The sequence below is a fragment of the Musa acuminata genome, chromosome BXJ1-6 (assembly GCF_036884655.1).
Source record: "Musa acuminata AAA Group cultivar baxijiao chromosome BXJ1-6, Cavendish_Baxijiao_AAA, whole genome shotgun sequence".
In the NCBI taxonomy this organism is placed as follows: Eukaryota; Viridiplantae; Streptophyta; class Magnoliopsida; order Zingiberales; family Musaceae; genus Musa; species Musa acuminata.
In genome coordinates this window covers 39503459-39527335 of record NC_088332.1, presented here as the reverse complement: position 1 = coordinate 39527335, position 23877 = coordinate 39503459, and the positions used below count along the sequence as shown (strand labels likewise).

General features: G+C 37.1%; 2 protein-coding genes and 1 non-coding gene across 6 annotated transcripts; all 3 read left to right on the top strand.

Annotated features, from left to right (window-relative positions):
- The first annotated feature begins 458 nt into the window (after positions 1 to 458).
- Positions 459 to 11479, top strand: LOC103989238 (uncharacterized). Of its 4 annotated transcripts, XM_065188665.1 has the most exons (10): positions 459 to 738; positions 3706 to 3886; positions 4260 to 6496; positions 6616 to 6737; positions 7110 to 7813; positions 7901 to 9233; positions 9343 to 9391; positions 9476 to 9723; positions 9931 to 10038; positions 10882 to 11479. In XM_065188665.1, exons 3-10 carry the CDS (start codon positions 4265 to 4267, stop codon positions 11075 to 11077), a joined length of 4992 nt encoding a protein of 1663 aa, XP_065044737.1. In that variant the 5' UTR covers positions 459 to 738; positions 3706 to 3886; positions 4260 to 4264; the 3' UTR covers positions 11078 to 11479. The 4 variants fall into 4 exon arrangements, with proteins under 4 accessions (XP_065044737.1, XP_009406314.2, XP_009406315.2 ...); XM_009408039.3 differs by having other exon boundaries at positions 7110 to 9233; XM_065188664.1 differs by lacking the exon at positions 459 to 738 and adding an exon at positions 774 to 846 and having other exon boundaries at positions 7110 to 9233.
- Positions 11480 to 12192: 713 nt separating this feature from the next.
- On the top strand, positions 12193 to 12265 carry TRNAK-CUU (transfer RNA lysine (anticodon CUU)). Its single transcript has one exon. It is a non-coding gene; the product is annotated as a tRNA-Lys (tRNA).
- Positions 12266 to 14147: 1882 nt separating this feature from the next.
- Positions 14148 to 23624, top strand: LOC135676930 (uncharacterized). Its single transcript, XM_065188662.1, has 9 exons — positions 14148 to 14308; positions 15721 to 15806; positions 17618 to 18204; positions 18358 to 18468; positions 18581 to 18748; positions 19085 to 19211; positions 21611 to 21835; positions 22101 to 22225; positions 22645 to 23624. The coding sequence occupies exons 1-9, from the start codon at positions 14279 to 14281 to the stop codon at positions 23319 to 23321; spliced, it is 2136 nt and encodes a 711-aa protein (XP_065044734.1). The 5' UTR covers positions 14148 to 14278; the 3' UTR covers positions 23322 to 23624.
- Positions 23625 to 23877: the final 253 nt, after the last annotated feature.

Here is a 23877-nt window from a genome sequence, read left to right as displayed (position 1 = left end):
TTTGAGTTTTACTTTTACTCTTTCACTATCTTCCTCAAAGTTAAACAAGAGCCAAAAAAAAGGAAATGCTTTTGTCGTCTTGTTGCGTAAAAAAGAACACACTTTTTTGTCTGTAGTATACCTACCGGCCCTAACCAACGTGCGTGGTAGTTACCGTAACGTCCGTTACGTTCCCGCCGGCACCAAAATACGAAAAAAGAGAGAAAGGATCCCTTCCCGCCAATCTCCTGATTAAAGCGCTAATTGGACGATCCGGATCCGCCCACGGTGAAGGATCAGAAAACCAACGGCTGAGATTGGCCGTAATTGGCTCCTGGCCCACTCGTTTAAAGATTAAAAAAAGGCATGGCCCAGCTTCGGCTCTGACACCGAACCAAGAGGTCCGGAATCCGGACCACCAGGTTTCGCTCCGGGCCGCTGGCTTCCTGCTTCCACCCCTTGACATTTTCGCGATTCCCCTCCCTCTCGCTTTCTCTCTCTCTCGTTCTCTTTATCCATACTCCTAAAAAAAAAACCCCTTTTCTCGCATAGAGTAACGAGGAGGGAGTGAAAGTGAGAGAAGAGCGAACGAGGTGATCGCGCTCCCATCCCTCGAAGAACCTTAATCTGAAGCTCCGAATTCGAGCAAGGAGGAACACCTAAAACCCTAGCTCGGCGAGATGGAGTCCCCCCTCCCTGGAAATGTCTTCAGTCTTCCCGCCTGCGTATTGATCCGTTGATCTGCTGCCGTGTGCTGCGGTAGGTGCCGGATTTTTCTCCTTCTGGGTTATGCTGCACGGATTTGTTTGGATTCACTAGTAGAGGTTGTCCGCTTGTCCCCAATTTGGAGAGGGACTGCAAGATTTGGTGGGTTTCCACTTTGTGGGAGTCAGGACTTGGTTCGGACTGCGGTAGCTACAGTCTAGAGTTTTCTTTTAGTTTGGTATTCTGGATTCAGTGTGGTTTAGCTTTTTATTCTCTTTTATATTGTCTCGGGATATTTTGAGCGAGAGCTGGTAGTTGAGAGCTTGTAGTTGGTCTTTCTAGTTTAGGAGTAAATTATGAGCTGGATTTTCGAAATTGTGAGCTTTATTATCATGTTTTGCTTCTCTGAATGTCCAAAGATCCAGCTATTCTGACAATATCGATATATCATCTTGTTGGATTAGTGGGCACAAAAGATGTGTCTAACGTACACTGTTTATGGATAAATGAAGCTTTTTGAACCAGAAATATGATTGGTGCTTTGGATGAGCATACTGTTAAACTTGAGTTGATTCTTATCTTTAAAATTTGTTCTTTAGACATACATCTCACTGCATCTTCTTCTGCTTTTCCCCCAATCGCTCTCCCCCTTACATTCCTTAATCCCATAGCTTACATCCTTTGTTAGTGATAATTTCACTTTCTGCCTTTTCTTAATTTTGTTCATGGAAATACTTGTTAACACGTCACTCAGGACGCTTTACATCAGTATAGAATTCAGAGATTGATTCAGGAGTCTGTAACATTTTTACCCAAAATAATCCTACAGTCGGCTGCCCTAGAAGCTTGTGACATAGATGCTTCCTTGATTCTTTTGCTCCTTCCCCCATATGCTATACTAATTCTTCTCAAGTAGATTAAGTATTTGTCATGGATTTTCTTTTTAATGTCTTCTACACCTTGGCATTCTTTTTGAAACATCTGTTTTTGAAGTGGCACCTAATTGCCTAAGTTTCTTTCTTGGACCTTGTTACTTTCTTTGATTTCTCATAATGTGTGTGTTTATCTTCTGTTGGGAACATTTTCTCTGTATATTTAGTACACTTTGGTCCTTAACTGAAGGTACAACCTTGAGTGGGATGACCTGTTAACTTGCATGGTGTTGTATTTGTGTGATTTGTTCCATCCGATTGCTGGGTCTCCTTGTTTATGGATGCATGTTTTATATTATAACAAATGATTGTTCCTGCTTTGCATTCTGAAAGTATTGAATGTTTTCAATGGCTGTATGAAGAAACAATGACTTCATATGTACAAGGTCATGTACTTCCTGGTATTGGATCATCTTCATCTGAGGAGTCTCACTTGTTTTCATGTAGCTAAGCTACTGTGGCAGTGGAATGTTATTGCCCGCCTAAATCCTCATTCATCTCCACTGCTTTTTTGTTTTGCCATTGTTCTTTGGGTCATTGTGTTCCATAGTTTGATGCACGATGAGATGTGTATCTTTCATATGATGGTTCTCGATCAATACCAGTGGCAAGTCAAAATTTTATTGGTTCACGTTTTAGTATGGTGCATGTGAGTCCATCTTTTTGAGGAGCTTCATCAATAAGTTTGAGGAGTGAAAAAGAATGTGATTAGCCTACACCTTCCATCACCATGAACCATGAAAACTGACATTTGAAACTATCCTTTTTATCTTCGAGAAAACTGTTAGCTCATAGTCAATTACATCCCTAGGTGCTCTATAATTAGGGAAGTGGCAAGAAGCAAAATAGTTATCTGGGAGAAGGGTGAAGGAAGCAGCTTTAACTAGTCCAAATGGAAGCCATATGCTCTCCTTCCCCGAGAAAGCTGGTAATTTTAGTCCTGCTTGGACAGAATAAAAGATGCATTCAAAGTTCTTTTTTTGTTGATTATGATAGTTTGAAATTTCATGACTTTGTTGCCAACTTAACTAGCTTAAGTGCAAAAATTTAGCTTTCGATTTGAGAACAGTGGCATGCATTGTTTCTGAGTTGCTTATTTGTCCCAGGCGGCGCGCTTCAAACAGGCGCCGCCTGGGCGCTCGCCCGAGCCCAGGCGCTGGGCGCTTCGGGCGAGCGCCTGGGTAAACCAAGGCGATCGAACCAGAATTTTCGGTCCTGGTTCGATTGTTAGTTGGTTCAATCGAACCAACTAAATCGATATAACCCCAACCCTAACCCTAACTCTAACCTAACACTAACCTGTTGCCGCTGCCGCTCTTGATCCCGATCCCGATCGCGATCTCGTCGCTCGCTGCCGCTGCTCGCCGCTGTCGCTGCTCGCGCCTCCCGCGAGCCCTCTCGCTGCTCGCGTCTCCTGCGAGCCCTCCCACGAGCCTTCCCGCTGCTCGCGCCTCCCTCGAGGCCTCCCGTTGCTCGCGCCTTCCGTTCCCTTTCCCTTTCCCGCTGCTGCCACCGTCGCTCGTCGCTGCTTCCTCGTTTCTCCATCAGGCTCAGTATACTCTTAATATTAAGTTTATTTGAATTTTGAAATGATTAATTTTCTGTTAATAGATTAATAATATATTATTTTGATTTTAATGTTGTTAATTTTTATTTATTTGAAATTATTTATTTGAAATTATTTATTTGAAATTATTTGAAATTTTGATTTTAATGTTTTGAATTTTGAAACTTTTTGTTAATGTGACATTGTGATTTTGTATCTTAGATTTTCTTAATTTAATAGCATATTTTTATTTAAAATTTTAAATAATTATATTATATATTTTTATAATTTAGCGTCTCGCTTCGCTCGGGCGTTTGTGGACCTTGGCGCCTAGCGCTTTTAAAATCACTGGTCAGTTATTGGTTATGTTTGAATTCCTGATTTTCATTTCTATATGATTGTATCCATTAATTTTATAGAATTGATTACTCTTTAAGGGTTTATGCATATACAACTCATTGTGATGTTAGGAAAATGCTTTTATTTACCAAGGATATAAATGCATACAATATCACATATTGTTATAACTCTTGGTTACTGCAGGCTGGGTTTTATGCCATGAGTGAAGTCTTGAGAAGGTTCAAGATATATTTGAGAAGGAATACTCACTCTATGGTTATAAGTATCAAGAAGTTGGAAATTGGCTGATTATGTAGAATATGACATGGATAGACCAATGTCTGGATTCAATGCTGTGAATAAGGTTCCATTGCATGGTTCTCAGGTATATGTCTGAAGAGGAAATCAGTATGGTGCATGATCATAGAATACAGATGTTTGTTGTTGAAGTTTGATTCACGTGATTACTATGCTTGTTTCTTTTTTCTTTTGTGGAGATTTTGAGAAAGAAAAGTAGCCTTTGATTGATGAATTTGCAATTTGGTACTAAATCATTTTCAAAGCTATGCTTGAAGCTACTTTGAGACTGGCGTTCGTGTTTTCTGTATCTGATGTCTATTAAAGTTTCCAAGAAAAGTTGTTGTGTTCCACAAAAGATTTCTGGGAATCTGTTAATAGAGTTTCTTGGTAGTTGATTGCTACTTATTAGGAGTAATCTCCCTTTCTCAACGTTTCCTCATCCACGGCACATGGTACAGGCAACATGCAGTTGTGGCAACAACAGTTGATGTACAAGCAGTCCCAGGAGCTTCATAGACAGCAGCAACTTCAGCAGCTAGATCAGGGGCCATGGCAATCAAGTCCACTTAGCCAGTTGTCTGGTGTAGCAAATCCTGCAACAGGAAATCAGTTATCTACACCATTACATGAGATGCCCATCAATGATACGTATAACTACATATGGCCGAATAATTTTGTTGGAGGAATATCCAACTTACCTAGTAACACTCAGATGTTTATTGCTGGCAACAGAAACTTGATGCAGCCTAGTTCCTCTGCTGCCATGCAGAATTTTGCAAATGATGTTATTACATCAAATGATCAAAGTCAAGCAATGCAATCTATGGGATTTGTGCCACAAGAGATTAATCAGTCTTTCAATGGCATGCCTATTTCAGGCACTAGCTCTGTAAACCAATATTCACGCTTCTTAGGAATGTCTAATAGTTGCCATGATTTGATGACCAAGGCAAATGCATACGAGGCAGAAAAAGCATCGTACCCATTTAGCACTGCTCAAAGTTACCAGCAATCTGCTGCACAAAGTTGCTTACAGGATAAGACTCTGTCTGTGCAGAATTATCCAGGAAAACATATCTTTGGCAGTTCTCTCTTACAGAATCTAGGTAATGATGTTACATCAGGAAACTTTCAACAAGCGAACAATATTCGATACAGTGATCAGTTTGATGAATTTCATGTTAGGCAAGAACAAGGTGATTCATCTGGTAATTTACAGGAAAAGCCAGTCTCAGAAGTAGGGAGTTCTAGTGGTGTAGCTAGTCTAGATCCTATAGAACAGAAGATCTTGTTTGGCTCTGATAATGACAACTGGGGATTTTCATTTGGAGGGAGTCTTATCTCTGGCATGGATGAAGATATACATGGGCATACTTTAGAGAATGATCATTATGGTTCCTTTCCTTCTATCCATAGTGGGAGCTGGAGTGCTCTTATGCAAGAGGCTGTGCAAGCTTCCAGTAGTGACAAGGGGCTCCGAGAAGAGACGAGTGGTTTGTGTTTTCAAAAGACAGAACAAGTGATGGGAAAGCCTTCGGTTCCAATTAATGTCAACGGAAAACAACCGACTGCTTGGGATGATAGCAACCTACAGAGTGTAACTTCTGTAACTTCAAGATCTTTTCCTTTGTTTAATGATGCTAATGCAACTCCAAACTCCTCTACTTCTCCTAGTAATCAGAATTTTTCGGAGTTTGCTCATGAAGAAAATGATAGGATTTTAACTGAGGCTCCCCAAGTGTCCTTCAGGTTGTCCACCCAAGGAGCCAATAACAAAGAGTTCTGTCAGAATCAAGATCAAACCAAACTCTTAGAAGATGGTCTCCTACCTCCAAGACCTTCAAGTAGTGGACTATGGGTTGGGAAGACCATTGAGCAGCATGAGGAGATTCAGTTCAAGTCAAAAGACAGAGGGGGTCGTTGGGGTGACCAGCAAAATTTGCCCCTGTCCGATGCTCCTAGTGGCTGGAATTCTAGCTATCCAACGACATCTAGAAGTAACAAGACTTTGAATTATCAAGAAAACCATGGCAATTTGTGGAAGATTGGTGAAAATCGAGTTTATCTAAATTCTGGATTGCAATCAGTCAAATCTGATATTAGCAGTCCCAAGATAGCCGAGTATTCCTTAGCAAGTAATTATGGTTCTGTTAGGAACCCAAATGCCTTAAAGTTGAACCAGAACAAACATCAACAGGTTACTAACGAACAGAAATCTGTTTTTGGGATACATTTTGCCCCTAATACATGTATGAGCTCTGAAGGGGACAAAGATGTAGAAGAAAATCAGAATCAACCAAGCAGGAGCCCACAAGGATGGGCGACGTCTCTAAATGCCACCTCAGAAAGATTGTGCAATACCCATGATAACGAAAAAGAGCATGGAAGAGTTGATTCAGGCAAAGGTTATATTGAAGATGCAGCAAAAGAGAGGTCTCTGTGGACTAGTAATGACCAACATCCTTTCATGAGTGGAAGCCAGAAGTCCTCAATTCAGTATGGTCAACATACTGTGGGGTCTAGAATGTTACAGAATTCACTGGGAAAAATGAGGAGAACTGCAGAACCTTCATTCCCACCAAACCACCTATTAAGTTTACAGAACCAATCCAGCTCAAATATTGAGCAGCCATTTGCCGAAACATCACAGTTTTCTGGTCATATTGTTTGCAGCGATCATATGGACGGATCTAAGGTACCTATAGTTTGTTTGGAGCCATTTTTTATTTTGTACTTTCTTTTCCCCCACTTGTTGATTTTTCCTTATATTGAAATGCTCATCCCTGTTCATAAGAATTTTTTTCTAATTTACAGAGGATTGCAGTTGAAACAGGGAATCTTCTGTCCAGAAATACCATACCTGTCTATGCTTCCAGCAGTTCCTTTAATGGATCAACTATTCAATATTCCCAGATAGAAACGATTGCTCAAGCAAGGTACATTTCTGGTTGAGCACCTATTTATTTCCATTACTTTATAATGATCCTTGCCTCCTAAGATCCCCATGCTATAGTTCAGTGTGCCATTATCTAAATGGTGCATGCTACAGATTTTGCCTTCTTTGCCACTGTGTTCTGTCTTTTTCAACCAAATGGTCATGGGTTTTTAGAATGCACCTAACTATTTCTTATATTACAGTCGTTGTTGGATCAATCATTATGGAAACATTTGTTGTTGAATTCAAACTGGATTTCTACAAATTCTGTAGAGGCCATTTTCGGTTATTTACCCAACATGTCTGGTTTCAGCTTTATAGATCATATGCATTTGGATCTTTCTAATGCTTGAATTTATATAATTTATTGCAGCAAAAATGTGCTTGAGCTTCTTCACAAGGTTGATCAGTCAGGGAATGGAAATTCTGTGAATTCATCTGATATACCTGCACAAGCTGCTGCTGATTTTTCTGTTACACATGCTCACTTTGATGGGTCTTCTAACATAAAGGGAACTGGATTGCAATTGACCCCTCCATCTGTGCCAATGTCTCATAAATCCTTTAGTGATATTAACAGTGCACAATTGGACAATAATGCAGGATATCAGAATCAGGGATGGTCTAATTTTACATCTTCAGCTCGATCTGTTCTTGCCCTTGATGATCCCTCTAAAATAGACAAGTGGGATAAGATGTCCAGCCTACCTGGGCAGAAACTTAATGAACACCCAGAAGCAAATCAGCATTTTAACTACTCAGCCAGTGCTGATTTTCCCTTAGCAGGAAATCAACTGCAGGAGCAGCAGCAACTTCAACAGAAACACAGTTCTAGTGCAAAAGATCACCTGGAGCACCAACAACAACAATGGCAACAACAACACATTTCTAACACAACTTCTCGTGAAGTATTGGATCAGTCTGTCAAATTTTCATTTGGTAACCAAGTGAATGCAAGAGCAATTGTTGAAAGTGCCTCACTCACCGAGCAGCTACATGACTCTAATGATGGAAGTGCAACTGGGAAATCTGTTCAGACATCATTCCCTTCTCTGGTTGGTACATTACCAACCCCGGGTATTGTTTCTGCTGCTGAAAATCATGTACCTGTTGGTTCACGATTTTGCTCAGTGAACACTGATCAAACAAAGCCAACATTTGCAGGCTTTTCTCAAATTACAAATTCCGGTGAGCAACTACCTGTTGTAGAAACGAAATCAGGTTCACAATCTTCATTATCAGGTTTATCTCAGCAAGATGGCTTCTCAAAAATGTTTCACAATGTGTGGACAAGTATATCAGCTCGACAACGTCAAGCTGGTATCAGTCCTCTGCTTACTCCAAATGTACTTCAGTTCATAATAAACCATGATAGAGATACAAGTCCATTGGGCCTGCCTAAGGTAGGTGATCAAGTGGACAAGGAAGAAAGTACCCCTGAAGTTGGTTCAAGATCTGTGAATTCGCAAAAGGGAGAAGTAAATCCAGCTCAGGGCAAATCCGTAAATCTGATACAAACTGAGAAGGTGGATGTTATTCCGAAGTCAGAGAATGCATCCCACAGCATAGAAGAATTACTAAAGCCACCTTTAGATGCAGTTCCCAATGTCTCAATTTCATCGTTACTTTGTCTGCAGCAGGAGCAGGATCCACCTTTTAGCTCTCAGGTATTACATGCTCCCCCAGCAAGTATTGTCTCCTCTAGCAGCGATCTTGATATCTCTGGATGTGTTTTAAAGCCTTCAGATATTCAACAACAAAAATACTCATTACTTCATCAAATACAATCCATGAAGGCTTCTGATTCTCATTTAAACAAGATGACAGGAAACGTACCAAGAGGAACTGCTTTTAGTTCCAATACCTCACAGGTGAACTTCAATATGGATCAAAGATTTGATCACAGGCAAAATGCAGTCTACAGATTTTCTGCTGATGGTAAAGTTGGAGCAGCTTCTCAGATTTTGTTTCCATCAGATGCTAAAATGCTAAGCTCTGATTCAAGTGACATTAAAGAAAAAAATCCAAGCACATCAATTGCAGGACGGCCTGAACTCCATACTCACACACATCCCCTTAGTACAAATTCCACAGTGAATGTATTGGGACGTAGTGAGCACACATGGGTTAGCCCTCATATAGCTCCTTTCTGGTCTGAACATTATGGAACCTACAAAAATGGCAGAATGGTTGCTCTATGTGATGCCCAGAGGAGTGGAAAAACTGCCATTCAGCAGCCCTTTGTTCAAAAATTTCCTGCAAGGATGGATGATAGTGATGTAGTGGAACAAAAGCTTGACAGCAGTCATGGTAGTAGCTATGGCCAAGGTACATCAGCCATTAAGACAGATCCCAGTAGATCATCTCCTTTTTTGCTGGCTCAGAATGTCATGGACCATGATATAATTCTAAGATCGAAGAAACGCAAAAGTGAAATTACAGATATGCCATGTCATAAGATCATAACAGTGTGTCCAGAAAGGTCACAAAGCATCAGGTGTTGATGACCTTTTGCTTAATTAGTACCTTATGATTTATAATTTGCTATTCAAAGAATCATCATTTAGTGTTGAATCAGTCAGATAAATTTGCTTTTTCTTCCTCAGGATGACGGAGTTGGATTGGACAATGTCTGCCAATAGATTGATGGAGAAGGTTAGTTTATCTCACCGATCTGGCTGGTATTAATCACTTTTGCATACTATATCTCAAGAGCTCACAAGTGAATTATATGGTTAGATGGATGATGAAGCTGAAACCATGGAAGATGACCTGTTGATGCCTCAATCACGAAGAAGGCTAATCTTGACAACTCAGCTGATGCATCAACTTATTCCAGCTGTACCAGCTATGCTGTTCGAAGGAGAGGCAACTTCAGCCTATGCAAGTGTGACTTATTCTGTCGCTAAGGCAGCCCTCTCAGATGCATGTAGCCTGGTTTCATTTTCAGAAAGCGATTCCCACGTTTTGTTGGGAAATGAAAATATGTAAGCACCCTCCTGAAATTCATCAAGACCTTGTAGTATGATCTCACAATATTAGTTTGTTGTCTCTTACCTATGAAGTAAGGATGCAACATTTTACAGTTCTATTGTGATATCTATGTTGTTTGGGTGCTTACTGTCTCATATAATAAATTTTTGAAGTTCGAACTATTGCCCCTAATCATATATCTTTTCCCCACTTAACTCTAGGATTTTTGGGGAGCTTAAGACTTCACAGAAGGCGGAGGACAATACTTTCTCAAAGTTTGCAGAAAATTTCATTGGTAAATCCAAGAAACTCAAAACTGATTTCATAAGGTATGAGTATTATTTTCTTTCCTTTACCTTTAGATGCCTTTTTATATATTATTTGTTTGAAATTATATTTTTCTAGTAGTTTTGTGTTAGTTTCCATTGTATGATCTGATCAGCTGTGTCGATCAAGTGTGATGAGCCAGCTTATGAGCATTGTGGCCTATTATGTTTTCTGAACTTATTGGCAAAGACCAACGGTGTTGATCATGAGATGGAATAGACCCATCCTCAAGTGGTTTAGCATATGTAGGACATTGATCTTGAAAAAATGACTACTAAGGTGCTATCATGTCAAGGATAGGTTATCAGTATCAAAAGAGAAATTTAAAGGAATTTCTCGTCTACCTCACGAGACCTAGTTGGATGCAGGCTTTAATGCTGTGACCCAAATGGATTCGTAAAATTCCATAAGATTATTTAGAAAGAGAAATAAATTGCATTATTAGTTCTCTGGTGCAGATTGTTTCTTATTGTAGATTTTCTCTTGAATGCTTGTACCTGAGGAAGAAAAGATAATGCATCTCCCCTGGCATTTTGTTGTGTACCATGTTCTAAGAAACGGTTAAGAAATCTAATGGCATTTTGAGCTGAGTCATTGGCTGGTTATCTGGCTTTGGATGGCCACATTTCATATAATAATCAAGACACTGCTAAATATTCTGTATGCATTTTTCTCGCTTTACTTCTTGAACCTAGTAATATTAAAAAATTGAATCAGTACGATAGTTGTGAATTTACTGACATTGCAAGTTTTTTTTCTCACAAGCCAAAGTCTCCTTCGTCTAGTTTTTATATTTCTGGCCATTCTTCTGTACTTGATCTTTTCCTTCGACTGATCCAATTCAGGTTGGAGAAGGGGTCTACATTGTTAGATTTACGACTGGAGTGCCAAGAATTGGAGAGGTTCTCCATTCTCAACCATCTGGGCAAGTTTCATGGCAGGACTCATGCTAATGGAGTCGTATTCTTTCCGAAAAGGAACATCACTCCACTTCCAGTGCCTGGAAATCTTCCTGAGGGGGTTCTCTGTCTCTCACTTTAAATCATCGATCGATTGTTTTTTTTTTTTTTTTCTTTTTCTTCTTCCTTTCCAAAAGCCTGTGATATCAGTCAATTTTCCTTGATGCTTTTTCAACACCCCCTTCCAACAAAAAGTAGAAACGAGAAAAGAAAATACATCGTTCTTGAACAATGGCATCCTTAAAACATGAACTGAAGGGGGCTGAGTTGTAATCTTGTCATAATGTTTAGACAACAACCTAACAGAGGTGCTGGCTGCTGGAATCAGCATCCATGGTGGTTGTTCATCTTTTTATTAGTCATAGGTCTTTGTATATCAATGAAGATAAAGAAGATTAGGGTGTTGCATCATTATTTTTCCAACAGAGGAGGGTATTAGCACATTTACATACTTCTAATTCAAAAAAGCTGCAAAATTATTCTCCTTTTGTTTCCCTTCATACCCATTACAGGTAAGCCCCAAGTTAAACATGTGATTTTTGCCATCATAACTTAAAACCTTTTCTGGATGATGTCTTTAGCAGTTGTATCTATTGTTTCTTTGTCATGTCACTCTAATTCTGCATATCTAAAGATCTACTCAAGTGCCTGTGTCATTTAAAGGTTCACTTTGGAGCAAGTTGATGCAACAAGTGTGGTAATTTAGAGCAAAATTAGAGCCCATGCCTTCAGAACTTTTAGTGATCAGTGATATGCAAATGACTTTGAGACATGTAAATTATAACAGGCCATCTGGTTTTAGGCTTATTGAGTTAATATTAGTATCCCATAGAATTTTATAATCGTCTGATTCTGCTCATAAAATTAAGGAGATTATAAAATGCATTATAAATAATCATTTAAATATAATTTTAAATTAAAAAAAATATATAAGTAGACAAAGCATATCTTTCAAAACAGTTGAGATTTAGTTATGTGGGATAAAATATGACTAATTTGAAACCATATTTCCCATTGATTACCACTAATATTCCCAATGTGAATTGTCAAAATACCTGTATTCAAGTTAATCCGAGATCTCCGAGCATAGTAGTTTGATCGAGCTATTTCTCATGAAATCATAGAATTGTTAGTGGTGGTGTTTACAATAAATAATATTCATAATATATATATTTATTACAAAAATGTTCTTGTTAAGCCCGTCTAGCTCAGTTGGTAGAGCGCAAGGCTCTTAACCTTGTGGTCGTGGGTTCGAGCCCCACGGTGGGCGAATATTTTGCTTGAAATTGTTATTTTAATTTTTGAATTATGGTTAGGCAATTCCCAAAAAAATTCAAGTTTTTATTTTTATTTTTATTTTTTGGAAGTGTTTTATTTTATTTATTTTTGTAGAGGATCTTTAATTTTATAAAAGGATAAGATTATCTTTGAACTTCATCACTTGTGCCATTATTACCTCCGTCCCTTAATCGTTATTCTCGTTGTCGTAGTGTTATTAAGGCCCTTAACGAGACTTTTGCCTACGACATTACTCTTAGTATAGAAATATTGTAGTCAACCATTCTAGCTAATTGCATAATATATACTACCACCATTTTTCACTTATTTCCGATATTGATATTCTCTTTCTCGTTTATCTCTCATGGTGAAGACAAATGACTATAAAAGATGATACATGAACAAAAATGACAGGATAAAGGAGACAAATGACTTTTAATTTTTAGTATTCTTTTCGTGCTTGGATTACTTATTCTAGTTTTAGAATCAAAAACATATTTGTCAACTCTAGTATACACGTTACATACCACCCACTAGTATGTTTCTTTGTAGACTTACTTTTCTGTTCACTTTTTTTAATCTACCAGAGAGGAATTGACACTTAAAAAGATATTTCCTTGTATACTTCCTTTTCAAGATATAGATATATAAGGTATTTATTGTATAGTCATGCTTTAATTTGTAAAATTTCTTTCTTTACACAAAGCCTTTCCATACTTACATTATTTGTCCTCCAAAAATACTAATTTTGAGAATAAAAAAAAACACTTACTAATCCTAATATACACACTACATATCCATTGATGTTTTATGATAGACTATCATTTGATATGACACTATGATATTGTATGGAATAATGACATGTTTGTTGCCTTAGTAGATGGAGTCACATCTAGAAATTTAAATCCATATTTATTATTTCGTGTTGGATTCAATCAAATATCAGATTTCATGCTGATCTAAATTTTGGATCCATACTCTGTATTCCGTGTTAGATCCGATCATATATTGGATCTGACGCTAATTAGTCATTCTTATATTAGTCAAGTTCAATAAATTAATTAGTTGGAATATAAACTTCATAGTGCTAATTTGGGTTAATTTCCGGTCTACGTCACTAATCCGGCCGAGTCGCTCGGCCGCTCGGTTTTGGGTTAGCAAACCGAGCCAATCATCCATCGGAATCTAGTCTCATGTGACACGTGTTCCCCGGCTACGGCCATGATTGTCCTAATGGCACCATCCAGCTTTGATCGTCCATCCATCGTCCATCAACATCTCCGTTTCCATCTCCAAGACCCTCATCGTTGCCTCCCATGTTTCGACGTCCTCGTGCTATTGACCGTCCGATCAATCACGAAACCATAATAACCCACTATTATTGTATGTCAGGATATATATATATATATATATATATATATATATATATGTATATATATATATATATATATATATATATATATACATATATTTATATATATATATATACATTCATATATATATATATATATACATTCATATATATATATGTATACATATATATATATATATACATACATATATATATATATATACATATATATATATATATACATACATATTTATATATATATACATTCATATATATATATATATATATATTTTGACCGTCCGATCAATCACGAAACCATGTTGATTTACTATAGTTGGATGTCAGCGGGGCCCATGCAAAAGGATCACTTAACCCATGACGTGACAGTGGGACCCATTGATGGGTCCCTCACGGCGTCCTTTGAGTGAGTGAGGCAGGCCGTGGGTGCGACAAATGGCGTTTCAAACGAAAGCGCCAAGAAAGTAGCCACACATGGTTAGAGAGGGAGAGAGAGAGAGAGAGAGAGGGACCGCTTCGTCTCCCCCATCGGTTCCCCGAAGTCGATTTTACGCTTCGAGCAAGGGGAGAAGCTCTGGGGTTTTCGCTCTAAAACCCTAGAGGCCTCTTCGCGGTCGTATCGATCGCCTGCCGGCAATGGCGAATGCTGAGAAGAAGGCGGAGAAGGTGAGAGAGCTTATTCGATGCATGCCTTCTTTCCTTTCCATTGTTTCATGCCTTGCTGTGTCTGTTTCTAAATGTGCCGTCTTTTACTTTTTCTCCCTTTGTTTCGATTTTTTCCGTTTATTTTCTTTTCTGATGTTATGGGATTTAATCCGAACCGAGTTCTTTTGAATTTTCTGATGGGTAATGTTTAATCGGTTCTTCTTTTTAAATTTTCTGTAGCTTATTAGGTATTTTTGAATGGAAAATAATCCTGTATTGGATAGCTAAGTAATCATTTGACCAATTTGTCAAATGCTTTATGCTAAACATCTAATGACATATTCTCATTCCGTTCGAGATTGCATATCTTTTTCCGCGCTAGTAGGGAGTGAAAACCTACTGCTTGTGGCGTGCTGAATCATATCAGTGCCTGTTGGAGAGATGAAAAGAAAGCTTTAAAGAGACTGGCTAAGTACCAAGAGAAGCAGCAAGAGACGATGTATTAATGTGGAGATAGAACAGAAAGTGATGCTCCCTTTAAAATCCTTGTACATAATTTAATGGCGTACCACGCATATGGCATCTATTTATGCATGTGATGGAAGATCATGTGCTGCAGCGTGTTTAGTATATTTTTGGTTATGGAAAGGTGATTCCCATTGTTTTGCACAAGGAAAGCGAAAATGTTTTAATGGATGCATAAGGAGAACAAATAAAATAGTGGATAATGTAATAGAACAATATGGAGTATATTGAAATGGTAATGCCACGAAATGAATAGAAACAAAGTGGGTTGCCTAACGAACTAGATGAATCTATCAGGAACCAGGGATCTTTCATGAGAAGTGATTGAGGTGTCAATGTAGCGTGTGAAGACAAGTTACAAATTGAAATGGTATGAGCATCAATAAGAAATGAAGAAAATAAGGGTTTAACAGCTCCAGTCAGTGAGGATTGTTTGTGGGGAATTCATATGATGACTTGTACTGAGAACAGAGCTATTTCCTGTATGAAAGGAGAATAAAATTGGATCAGAGGTTTACGCCTATCGATTTTAATTTAAAAGAAAACTCTAAATATGTACAAAAAGGAGAAGATTAAGAATCACAAAGTGTTTGATTTTTACTAACTTGCAATTTCTAGTCTAGAATTACTGAAAGATTGATGCCTACCATGTATTATTTGAAAGGTTCAGTTTGAAATATGCTACAAATCAAAGTTAGGTTGGGAAATATTTTATTTGTATCATTTTGATTACATAGTTATAGCATTGACTCCATGATCCAAGATTACTTTTTTAGGCAGGACATTTACTTCAAATTTTCTTTTGTGTTATACCAAGTTCCTGTATCTCTTTTCATCCAGGGTTTGTGCATTATTTTTTTACTTCTATTGCTCATATGCAGTGCAATGACATTCTCTTATTCTTGCAGACTAAAATCTGTGATATTTGTGGAGACAGTGGCTTCATGGAAGATATCGTCACCTGTCATTGTTGCAAAAGGGCTTCTGAACACATGTAAACCCAACAACTTTTACTAGCATTCACTTGTCTACAGATATTTTGAAACATGAGATTTGTAAGTTCAACTGTCTATTAGAAACAAACAATGAACTCAGTCCAATGAAATGGCTAAGTAGAAAACTACTATATTGTCAAATATAATTTTTTTTTGCCCTTCAGGCCTTTTACATTTTTTGTACACTTATATGCATGTGTACATTCATGGATTTTTTTAAATTAACCTAGTTAAGCTCTAATAAACAGCTTTATGGATCTTGTTTCAGCCATCTAAGTACAACATCCAGATCATTCAAATTATCTCTTCCTAACTTCCTTCCTTTCTCCCTTAACTTCACAGTTACACTATATTCTTGGAATTTCCTTTTTGTCATAGTAATATGGTTTGATACAACATTATCTTTTAGCAGTTGATTACCAAAGAAATTAATTGAAGTAGCTCTTGGTCCTCAATTCAATACTTCTGTAGAATTTTGACTTGTACCTGAAAAGTAACTTTTGCCGGCCTTGTTATGTATGGCCTTTCTTAGTTTCTATTCCATCCCACCATACTTCTTTGAAACCAACCTTTGGATCTTACACTCTTGTATCAAAGGATATGGATTGTATTGGATCCCATCTAGGCGGAAATGAAAATTGAACAATGTGGTTGATTTTCTAGTTGAGGGCAGGTCTTAGTATAACAGTAAAGTTACTACACTTTGCGACCTGATAGACCATAATTTGAGTCATGGAAAAAGCTCTCTAAATATTTAAAGGTAAAGCTACATACATTGACCCTCCCTAGACCCCTCATTGGTGGGGGTCTCGTGCACTGGATACTCTCTTTTGGTTGATTTTTTAGATAGCCTTACTTAAGCTGATGGAATATTCTCACAACATAAGTAACATACCGACCCAGTGATCATATGGTGTGTGTCATCATAGCTTAAAATTTTGAAGCGAAGTTGTAAATATTAGTCAAACTCATATTTGTATGTATATCTTGTCATATTCTTCTACTATTGTAGTATTGAGGTGCCACGGTCTCTTCATTTAAATGCTTAATGTCCATATGTAGACCCATGGGACCCCAATTATTGTTGCACATGAAGAATATTTCAAGTATTACAAGCCCATGAATCTGTTGCTACCATATGCAATATGTCAATTGTGGCCCAATCACCACAATCCATGATGATATAATCATTGTATTGACCAAAATAGCTGAGTATCAGTAAATCAGAGGGTGGTCCTCCTGACACTGCAAAAAATGCTGAAGTGACTAAGTCCAGGTTCATATTTGTAACTCTGCTTCTCTTTTCCTAGTGAAGTATTAGAGTATCTTGGATGATTGTACTCCACAAGGCTCCTTTTATGGTTCTAGAAGGGTCAGATAATCTCCTCTTTATATATTGGATGCTCGACTCACACGTGCAAGCATATGATACTGTAACTATATGCTACGACATTTTTCAAATTAATTTATGATCTTGATGGATGAAGAATGCGAGAAGTAAAAGAATTCCAGACAGGAGAGATTCTAGTCACTTTTCTTTGGTTATATATTTTCTGAATATTGTCATTTAGTTTCACATGGCCTACAAGATGCAATCTAGTCGAAAAATTTACAATATCAATTTATAATACAATATCCAGTTGGTTCTGCTTATTTGGTCAGTTCCAGCTCATTTGGTACAGGGAAAGCCAGAAATACTAAGCATAGGCCTTTAATAAGATTTATATGCTTTACGTTACATTGGTTATGATGATTTTGGCTATCTCAATCCTTTTTTTTAATATAATGATTTCTCATTTTAATGTTGCAGTTATTGCATGCAAGTTCTGCAATTTAGGGTTCCAGATGTTTGGTATTGTAATGGATGTCTGTCAAAAGCTCATGGAGTTCATGAAGGAAAGATGCAGGATACACGTACAGAAAGTGATTCCTTCAAAATTTGTACTTTTGATTCAAAGAGGGCTAAATCTCCAACTAAAGTAAGTACCCACTTGAATGATGATCCAACTCCTGAAGAAATTAATGATGGTAGAAAGCAGCAGAATAGAAGGCATCCAGTGCACTCATCATTCTCTAATGTTTCCGTCAAGACAATTGAAAATGCCAAAGTTAAGTTTATTACACTTGAAGAAGTAGCCTTGAATTATGGTGCAACAGCATACTGTAAACAGGGTAATTCAGGTGTATCATGTCGTCGAAGTGTATGTCCATTTAACTCAAGAAAATCATTCACCAGTATCTCTAAATCCCGTCGTTTGACAAGTACCAGGGTTCCCAGGCAACCAAATGAAGCAACTGTTGACACTGACACTGACCTTTCTCTTGGAAAAGCCATTATAGTTAGGGAAGATATTATTAATGACAGAGAAGGGAACATGCAAAAAAATAAAGTTTCAGGTACACTTCTGGTTCACCTTTGATCTGGTAACATTCTTTTCTTTGCTTTCCTTTTCATTTAAGATCTTCCTGAGTCATGGTTATATGTGTTTTCAACTATATTCAAGAGTTTCTACTTCTCAGTCATTCATGAAAGAGTTGTTGGTATTACAGATTACAATTCATCTTTGAAGTCCATTGTACCTGCAGCTTCTAACATTAGTTCCGATGCTTCAAAACACATTGATGATAGAACAAAGAATAGAACAAAATGTAAGGCCTTAGGTATGCATGTGCCACTTTCCAGTGTCAAAATCTCTCTTGCTCAGTGCATATTGAACACTGTAAAGATTCATGTATGTTATTTTTGTTAACTATCCCTTCTCATGGATAACAGGAGAGACCTCTGCCACACCTACCGAGGAGAAACACATGGATAGATCTATTGTTGCTTCTGATTATTTTCAACTGAAGCATATCCAGGAAAAAGAAGCAAAATGTGTTGATGTTGGAGTACAGCCCACAAGAGATAGGAACAAAAAAATAAGAACATATGACACTTCAGGTAGGTTTTTAACTTTATTGTTTCTTTTACTCCTCCCTTCTGATCACCATCTGCATGAGTCTGAGATACCTAATACAATGCATCTCATCCATTTTCCTTTAGTGTCTTCAATGGGTTCTTGTATCGTTTTTGTATGTTGCCAAAGCCCATAAAAATTTGAGGGCTAGTTGCCTTACAGAATCAGCAGGGCTCCATATTCCTGCTAAGTTCTCCTTCAGAACACTCAACTTATAAAATTAGATCTGATAGAACTGTCCAAAAATTGTCCACATTTGTCATTTTGCAGAAGATACTCCTACAACTTATATTCTGAATTTCAATTACATGCTTTAACAGGTGGAATTGTATGTTCTGCTGCTCAGTGCAAGATACTTGCTTCTAAAGAAAATGATCTACCACTTACTTTGCTAATTAATCCAAATGAAAAGCTTCTGAATTGCCCTGCACCAGGAACTTGCTGGAAGTAAGTCTCAGGCCTCCCTTGCTTACAAATCAAAAGAAAATGGACTTCTTATTGAAAATCCCTTGGCTTTGAATGTCAAATATAATTGATCTCCATACAAAATTTTTGAGATTGTTAAATTGTTGAATTATTTGTGCCTTTGTGATGAATTTTACTCCGTATAACAATCATTGAAACTTCCTGTTTCATCTAGATTTTCCCCAAGTTTAGAGAAGTTTCAAATTTGCACTTTGCTTTCATGAGCTTAAAATGCAACTAATTAATTAGGTAAAGGTTTCTATCTATTTACTTTTCTATTAAGCTTTCTAGCAAGTCCCTCTTTTTTGTATTTGTTTTGGTTTAGAGATCAACCTAAGATATAAATGTTAAGCAATAGGCTTATGTTGGTAGTTGTTGTAGAATGTTTTTAGACTTTCATTGAGTCTTCTCAATGTGCACACAACTAGCAGCACAGCTAATTCTCTACTGATGGGAAAACTTGGATGATAAGGGTTATGATGATGTTATGGAGCTTCTAAAATATTTACAAGGATCTGATTATCGCTAATAGTTCTTGTTATATAATGGCTTAAAAAATTACATATCGTATTCAGATTGCATCAATTGAAGATGTGTTAAGACTTAAGAGTGGATGCAAATTTATAGCATGCATTTTGTGCTTTAAGGTGAAAATATGTCAGAGTTTCATACAGTTTGCAGTTATCAACTCAGGAGAATTGGCCTAAATGCACTTCCCTTGTAATGTAATACATTTCTAAGATCAGCTTATATAAAGGACTCAGCACTAATTTGATGATGTAAAAGAATGACTGGGAAATTAAATATGAGAAGGGAATGGGAATCTTATACAAATTTATATGTTGTGAAGATGAACATGTTCTTTACCTGAAATGAAAAAAACAGGGTACAGCCAACATTATCTTAAATAAATGCATGAAACAACCTCTCCTACTATCATAATTTCTTGGATTGATTTGCCAATAATATAGTTGATTTAACAGCTTGTTGTCATACAATTTATAGAAACTATAGATTATTCATCAGCTTTATTAAAATTTTCCTTGAGGCTTCTAGATTTTCTTGATGACATTCTCATTCAGGACGAATATTCTAACAATAACATTCCAGCTGTTTTGCTTGCTGGCCTTCCGTTGAATAATAATACTCTTAAATCTACTTGGGTTAACTCAACCCAACTGCGTCTTTTTGTTTTTTGGACTCAGATCACCCAGAGCTTATTGTTAGAGTTCTAAGTAATTATTACAAATTTTATTAAGAAAACATAAACTATTGCAGTCGATGCTTAATATATGTTATAAATATACAACCAGCTGTTAATTGTTATTATAAACATCTTCACTTGATTAAAGAAATCAAAACTTCACTGAATGAGTGGACAAGTTGATTAGTCCTCTTCACTGAATGAGTTCCTACTTACATAATGCTCTTTACAACATGCTATTTTTAGTTGCTTTGCAAATGCAACACTAGGGTAACATTTATCTTTCAGATGGAATCTTTGCACAAATCATATGGAGATTAATTACACTCAGCAGTGGTTGCCCATGCTAATTAAGTATCATCCTAACTACCAACTAAATCATTTTATAATGCACTGCAATTGTTAAATATTATCCAGATTTGTGAATGTTGCTTAGTGGATGTCACACACAATATCTTATTGCTTTGTTGTTTGCTTGAGAAACAGGCCTGTGATCATGAGTTCAGGATATTTAATTGATATTTAACCATATCTTTGCAAGTTTTAAGTAATATGTTGCCTAGTGTATAATACAAAAAGTGACCTTATTAATATTCACCTAGGTTAGGTTGACAAGTAGCTGTTTATATGTTGTTGCATGAGGGAAGTGCTTTGATTTGTCTTCTTATACTCTATAAGGAGGTAAATGAGTATTATGTTTTTAGCCTTTAGTAATACAATTTTTATTGCATAATCCAATCAAATTCATATGGGTATGCTTGACAACCAGCTATTAGTACTGATATGAGGGGAGTTCTTTGATTTTTCTGCTCATTTACGATTGGGGATAAACATTTTTGTTTGCTTGTCAATCTAACCATGATAACTTGATAGAATCTTGCTGTTATCTTGAAAATTTATCACTCATATCTGGAGAAGTGCAATCCTTTTAATTCTCCCTGTGTGTGTGTGTGTGTGTGTGTGTGTGTGTGTGTGTATTATCTTCATGAACCATGGAAAATGGGATTTTTTCTAATTTGTTCCACTATGATATCTATTCAATATAAGCTTGAGCATCTAAGAAATCTCAGTATGTAAATTAGGATAAGAAGAAAAGAAGAATCCTGCTTATTTGCAGTTGTTGATTTTGCTGACTCAGCATATCTTCAATCACCACTTGTCATTTTGTTGTGGACAGGGGGACCTTTGAAGTCTTTGATATGGGTATCCATATCTATGGTGAAATTCAAGCTCATTTTCCTTCTCAAGTGTCTCCTAAGGCTTATGACATTTCGAAGAAGTTGCCCATGAAGTTAAAGCTCGATATGCTACCTCGGAGAGATGCATGGCCAAAGATATTTCAGTCAGATCCTCCTACCTATGATGACATCGGTTTATACTTTTTTCCTAGTCAATTGAAGAGGTAAACTTTTTTCTGACATGAAGTAATTTGACCATGTTTCTATATATGAAATTTAATATTGGAAGAAACACTGCTGGGTTAATGTCCTGTTCTCTATCTTGGCATATTATCTTCAGATGCTTTCCTCCATTTCTTCATCAGCATTTTAATCTCCAAGCATTGATCTCTGCATAACACTGAACAATTTAGCATGAATTCGTTTTATTCCTTCCATAATCTAATCTAGATGATCCTTCTTGCTAATCAACACATCAATCTTTTACAGGCCTAAAGAGAAGTATTTTCGACTTCTGGAGCGGATTGATTCATGTGATTTTGCAATGCAAACTTGGATAGAAGACGTGGAGCTACTGATATACCCATCTCAACAACTGACAGTGGACTCTCATCGTGAGTGCATGTTTTCTATTTATATGAACAAACATAATAAAAACCTCAACCATGGAATTATGCGTTGTTTTATTTCTACCAAAATTGTATTGAATACAATATGCAGTTTGATAATAAGCTGGAATTTTACTTATTAATTAATACAAGTTTGCAACTTTGCCTTTCTACCACCTTTCTCTTTTCATGTGAACTTGCTAGCAAATACATTCTTTTTTCTTCTTACTTTTTCACAATTGTTCTGGATTTTATTTGATTGCATATTCAAATGGGGTGCTCTATTCCGTTGTAATGTAAGAAATAATGTCTCTGTAGTTTAGACCGGAAAGTGGTTTTTAGTGTCATATTAAGTAAAACGAATTTTAGTCACTTGAGACTTTGATATTTCATTGAGGTTCTAAAACTGATATGCTTGGAAACAGGTATAAATGAACAGATTTACCTATGGGGTGTGTTTCGGCATGTGAAACAACGGAAGCACCATCAACATAGGCAAGAGATTTCTTCTCTTAGTCCTGCTGCTGCTGACCTGAAGACTAATAAGCATGGTCCATCAACTACATCTTTTGAATGCAGCAATGAGGATGTTGACATGGAGATTGATATGGAAGGCGGCAAAGATATTGGTCAGGTAGATAAACCAATTCGGAAAATGGTTGTTCCTCCTGGCCTTCCATTTGAAAGCCCAATTTCACAAGAGGCAGGTCCTGCATGTAGACCTTTGGTGAAGTTGTTGGATAAAACAAGTTCAGCTCAATCAGATGTTCCTCCTGGATTTTCAAGGACTCCATACGTAAAGCAAGAGAGTTTTTCACCTGGTGTCAATCAAATACATCCAGTGTCTAAGATTTGTGACAGTCCATCAAGCTTCCTTGATGTATCACAAAGATCAGGTACTGTACTTGCACTTTTTCCTCCGAAGTCTGAGGATGGAACAATTGACAAGGCCGATGATGCCGAAATGAGGCAACCTATTTCTGCAGATCTCAGCTTATCAATGCCACATTATGTGATGGATGGTGATTCTTGGGTCTCTATGACACCAAAGGTCTCCCTAGACCAAGATGGATGTGGGGAAAAAGTGCAATTAAAACTTTGATCAATCTGTCTCAACTGGCCTTATTTGCTGGTATGGCTTTGACTTGGACATCTGATTACCCCACAGCTGTAGTGTTATCTCAAGCATCAGTTCATGTAAAGCTAATGCCTTGCCAACTCAGGTTAGATGTACATGCCTGCTTTCATCATCCATCTAATTGGCGTCTTTTATTTGCATTCAACAGCATGTGCATGTATAGTTGTTTTGCAATGTTCTAGGCTTAAATACTCGTTGACCTTTCAGATGTCAAGAAGTTTAGTTTTTGTTCCTGGATATATAGTAGATCAGAATCTATCAAGTCAATATTTAAGAGATTGCTCTAACATTAAAGCAAAGTTCATATAGACATTACTTGGCTTCTCCTTGCTTATGGTGCTTTATTTGTGATAGAGTGCAAAGAGTTCTTTTTTAGCTTTTTTACTAATTTTTATGTACCTAAGAGCTTTTACTATCTAATATTATTATACCCAAATGTTGCAAAGAAATTTTTCTTGGTGATTTCTATAATTCTTGTGTTCGTTGGACTATACTATACATTCGAAGGCATTCGAAGGTT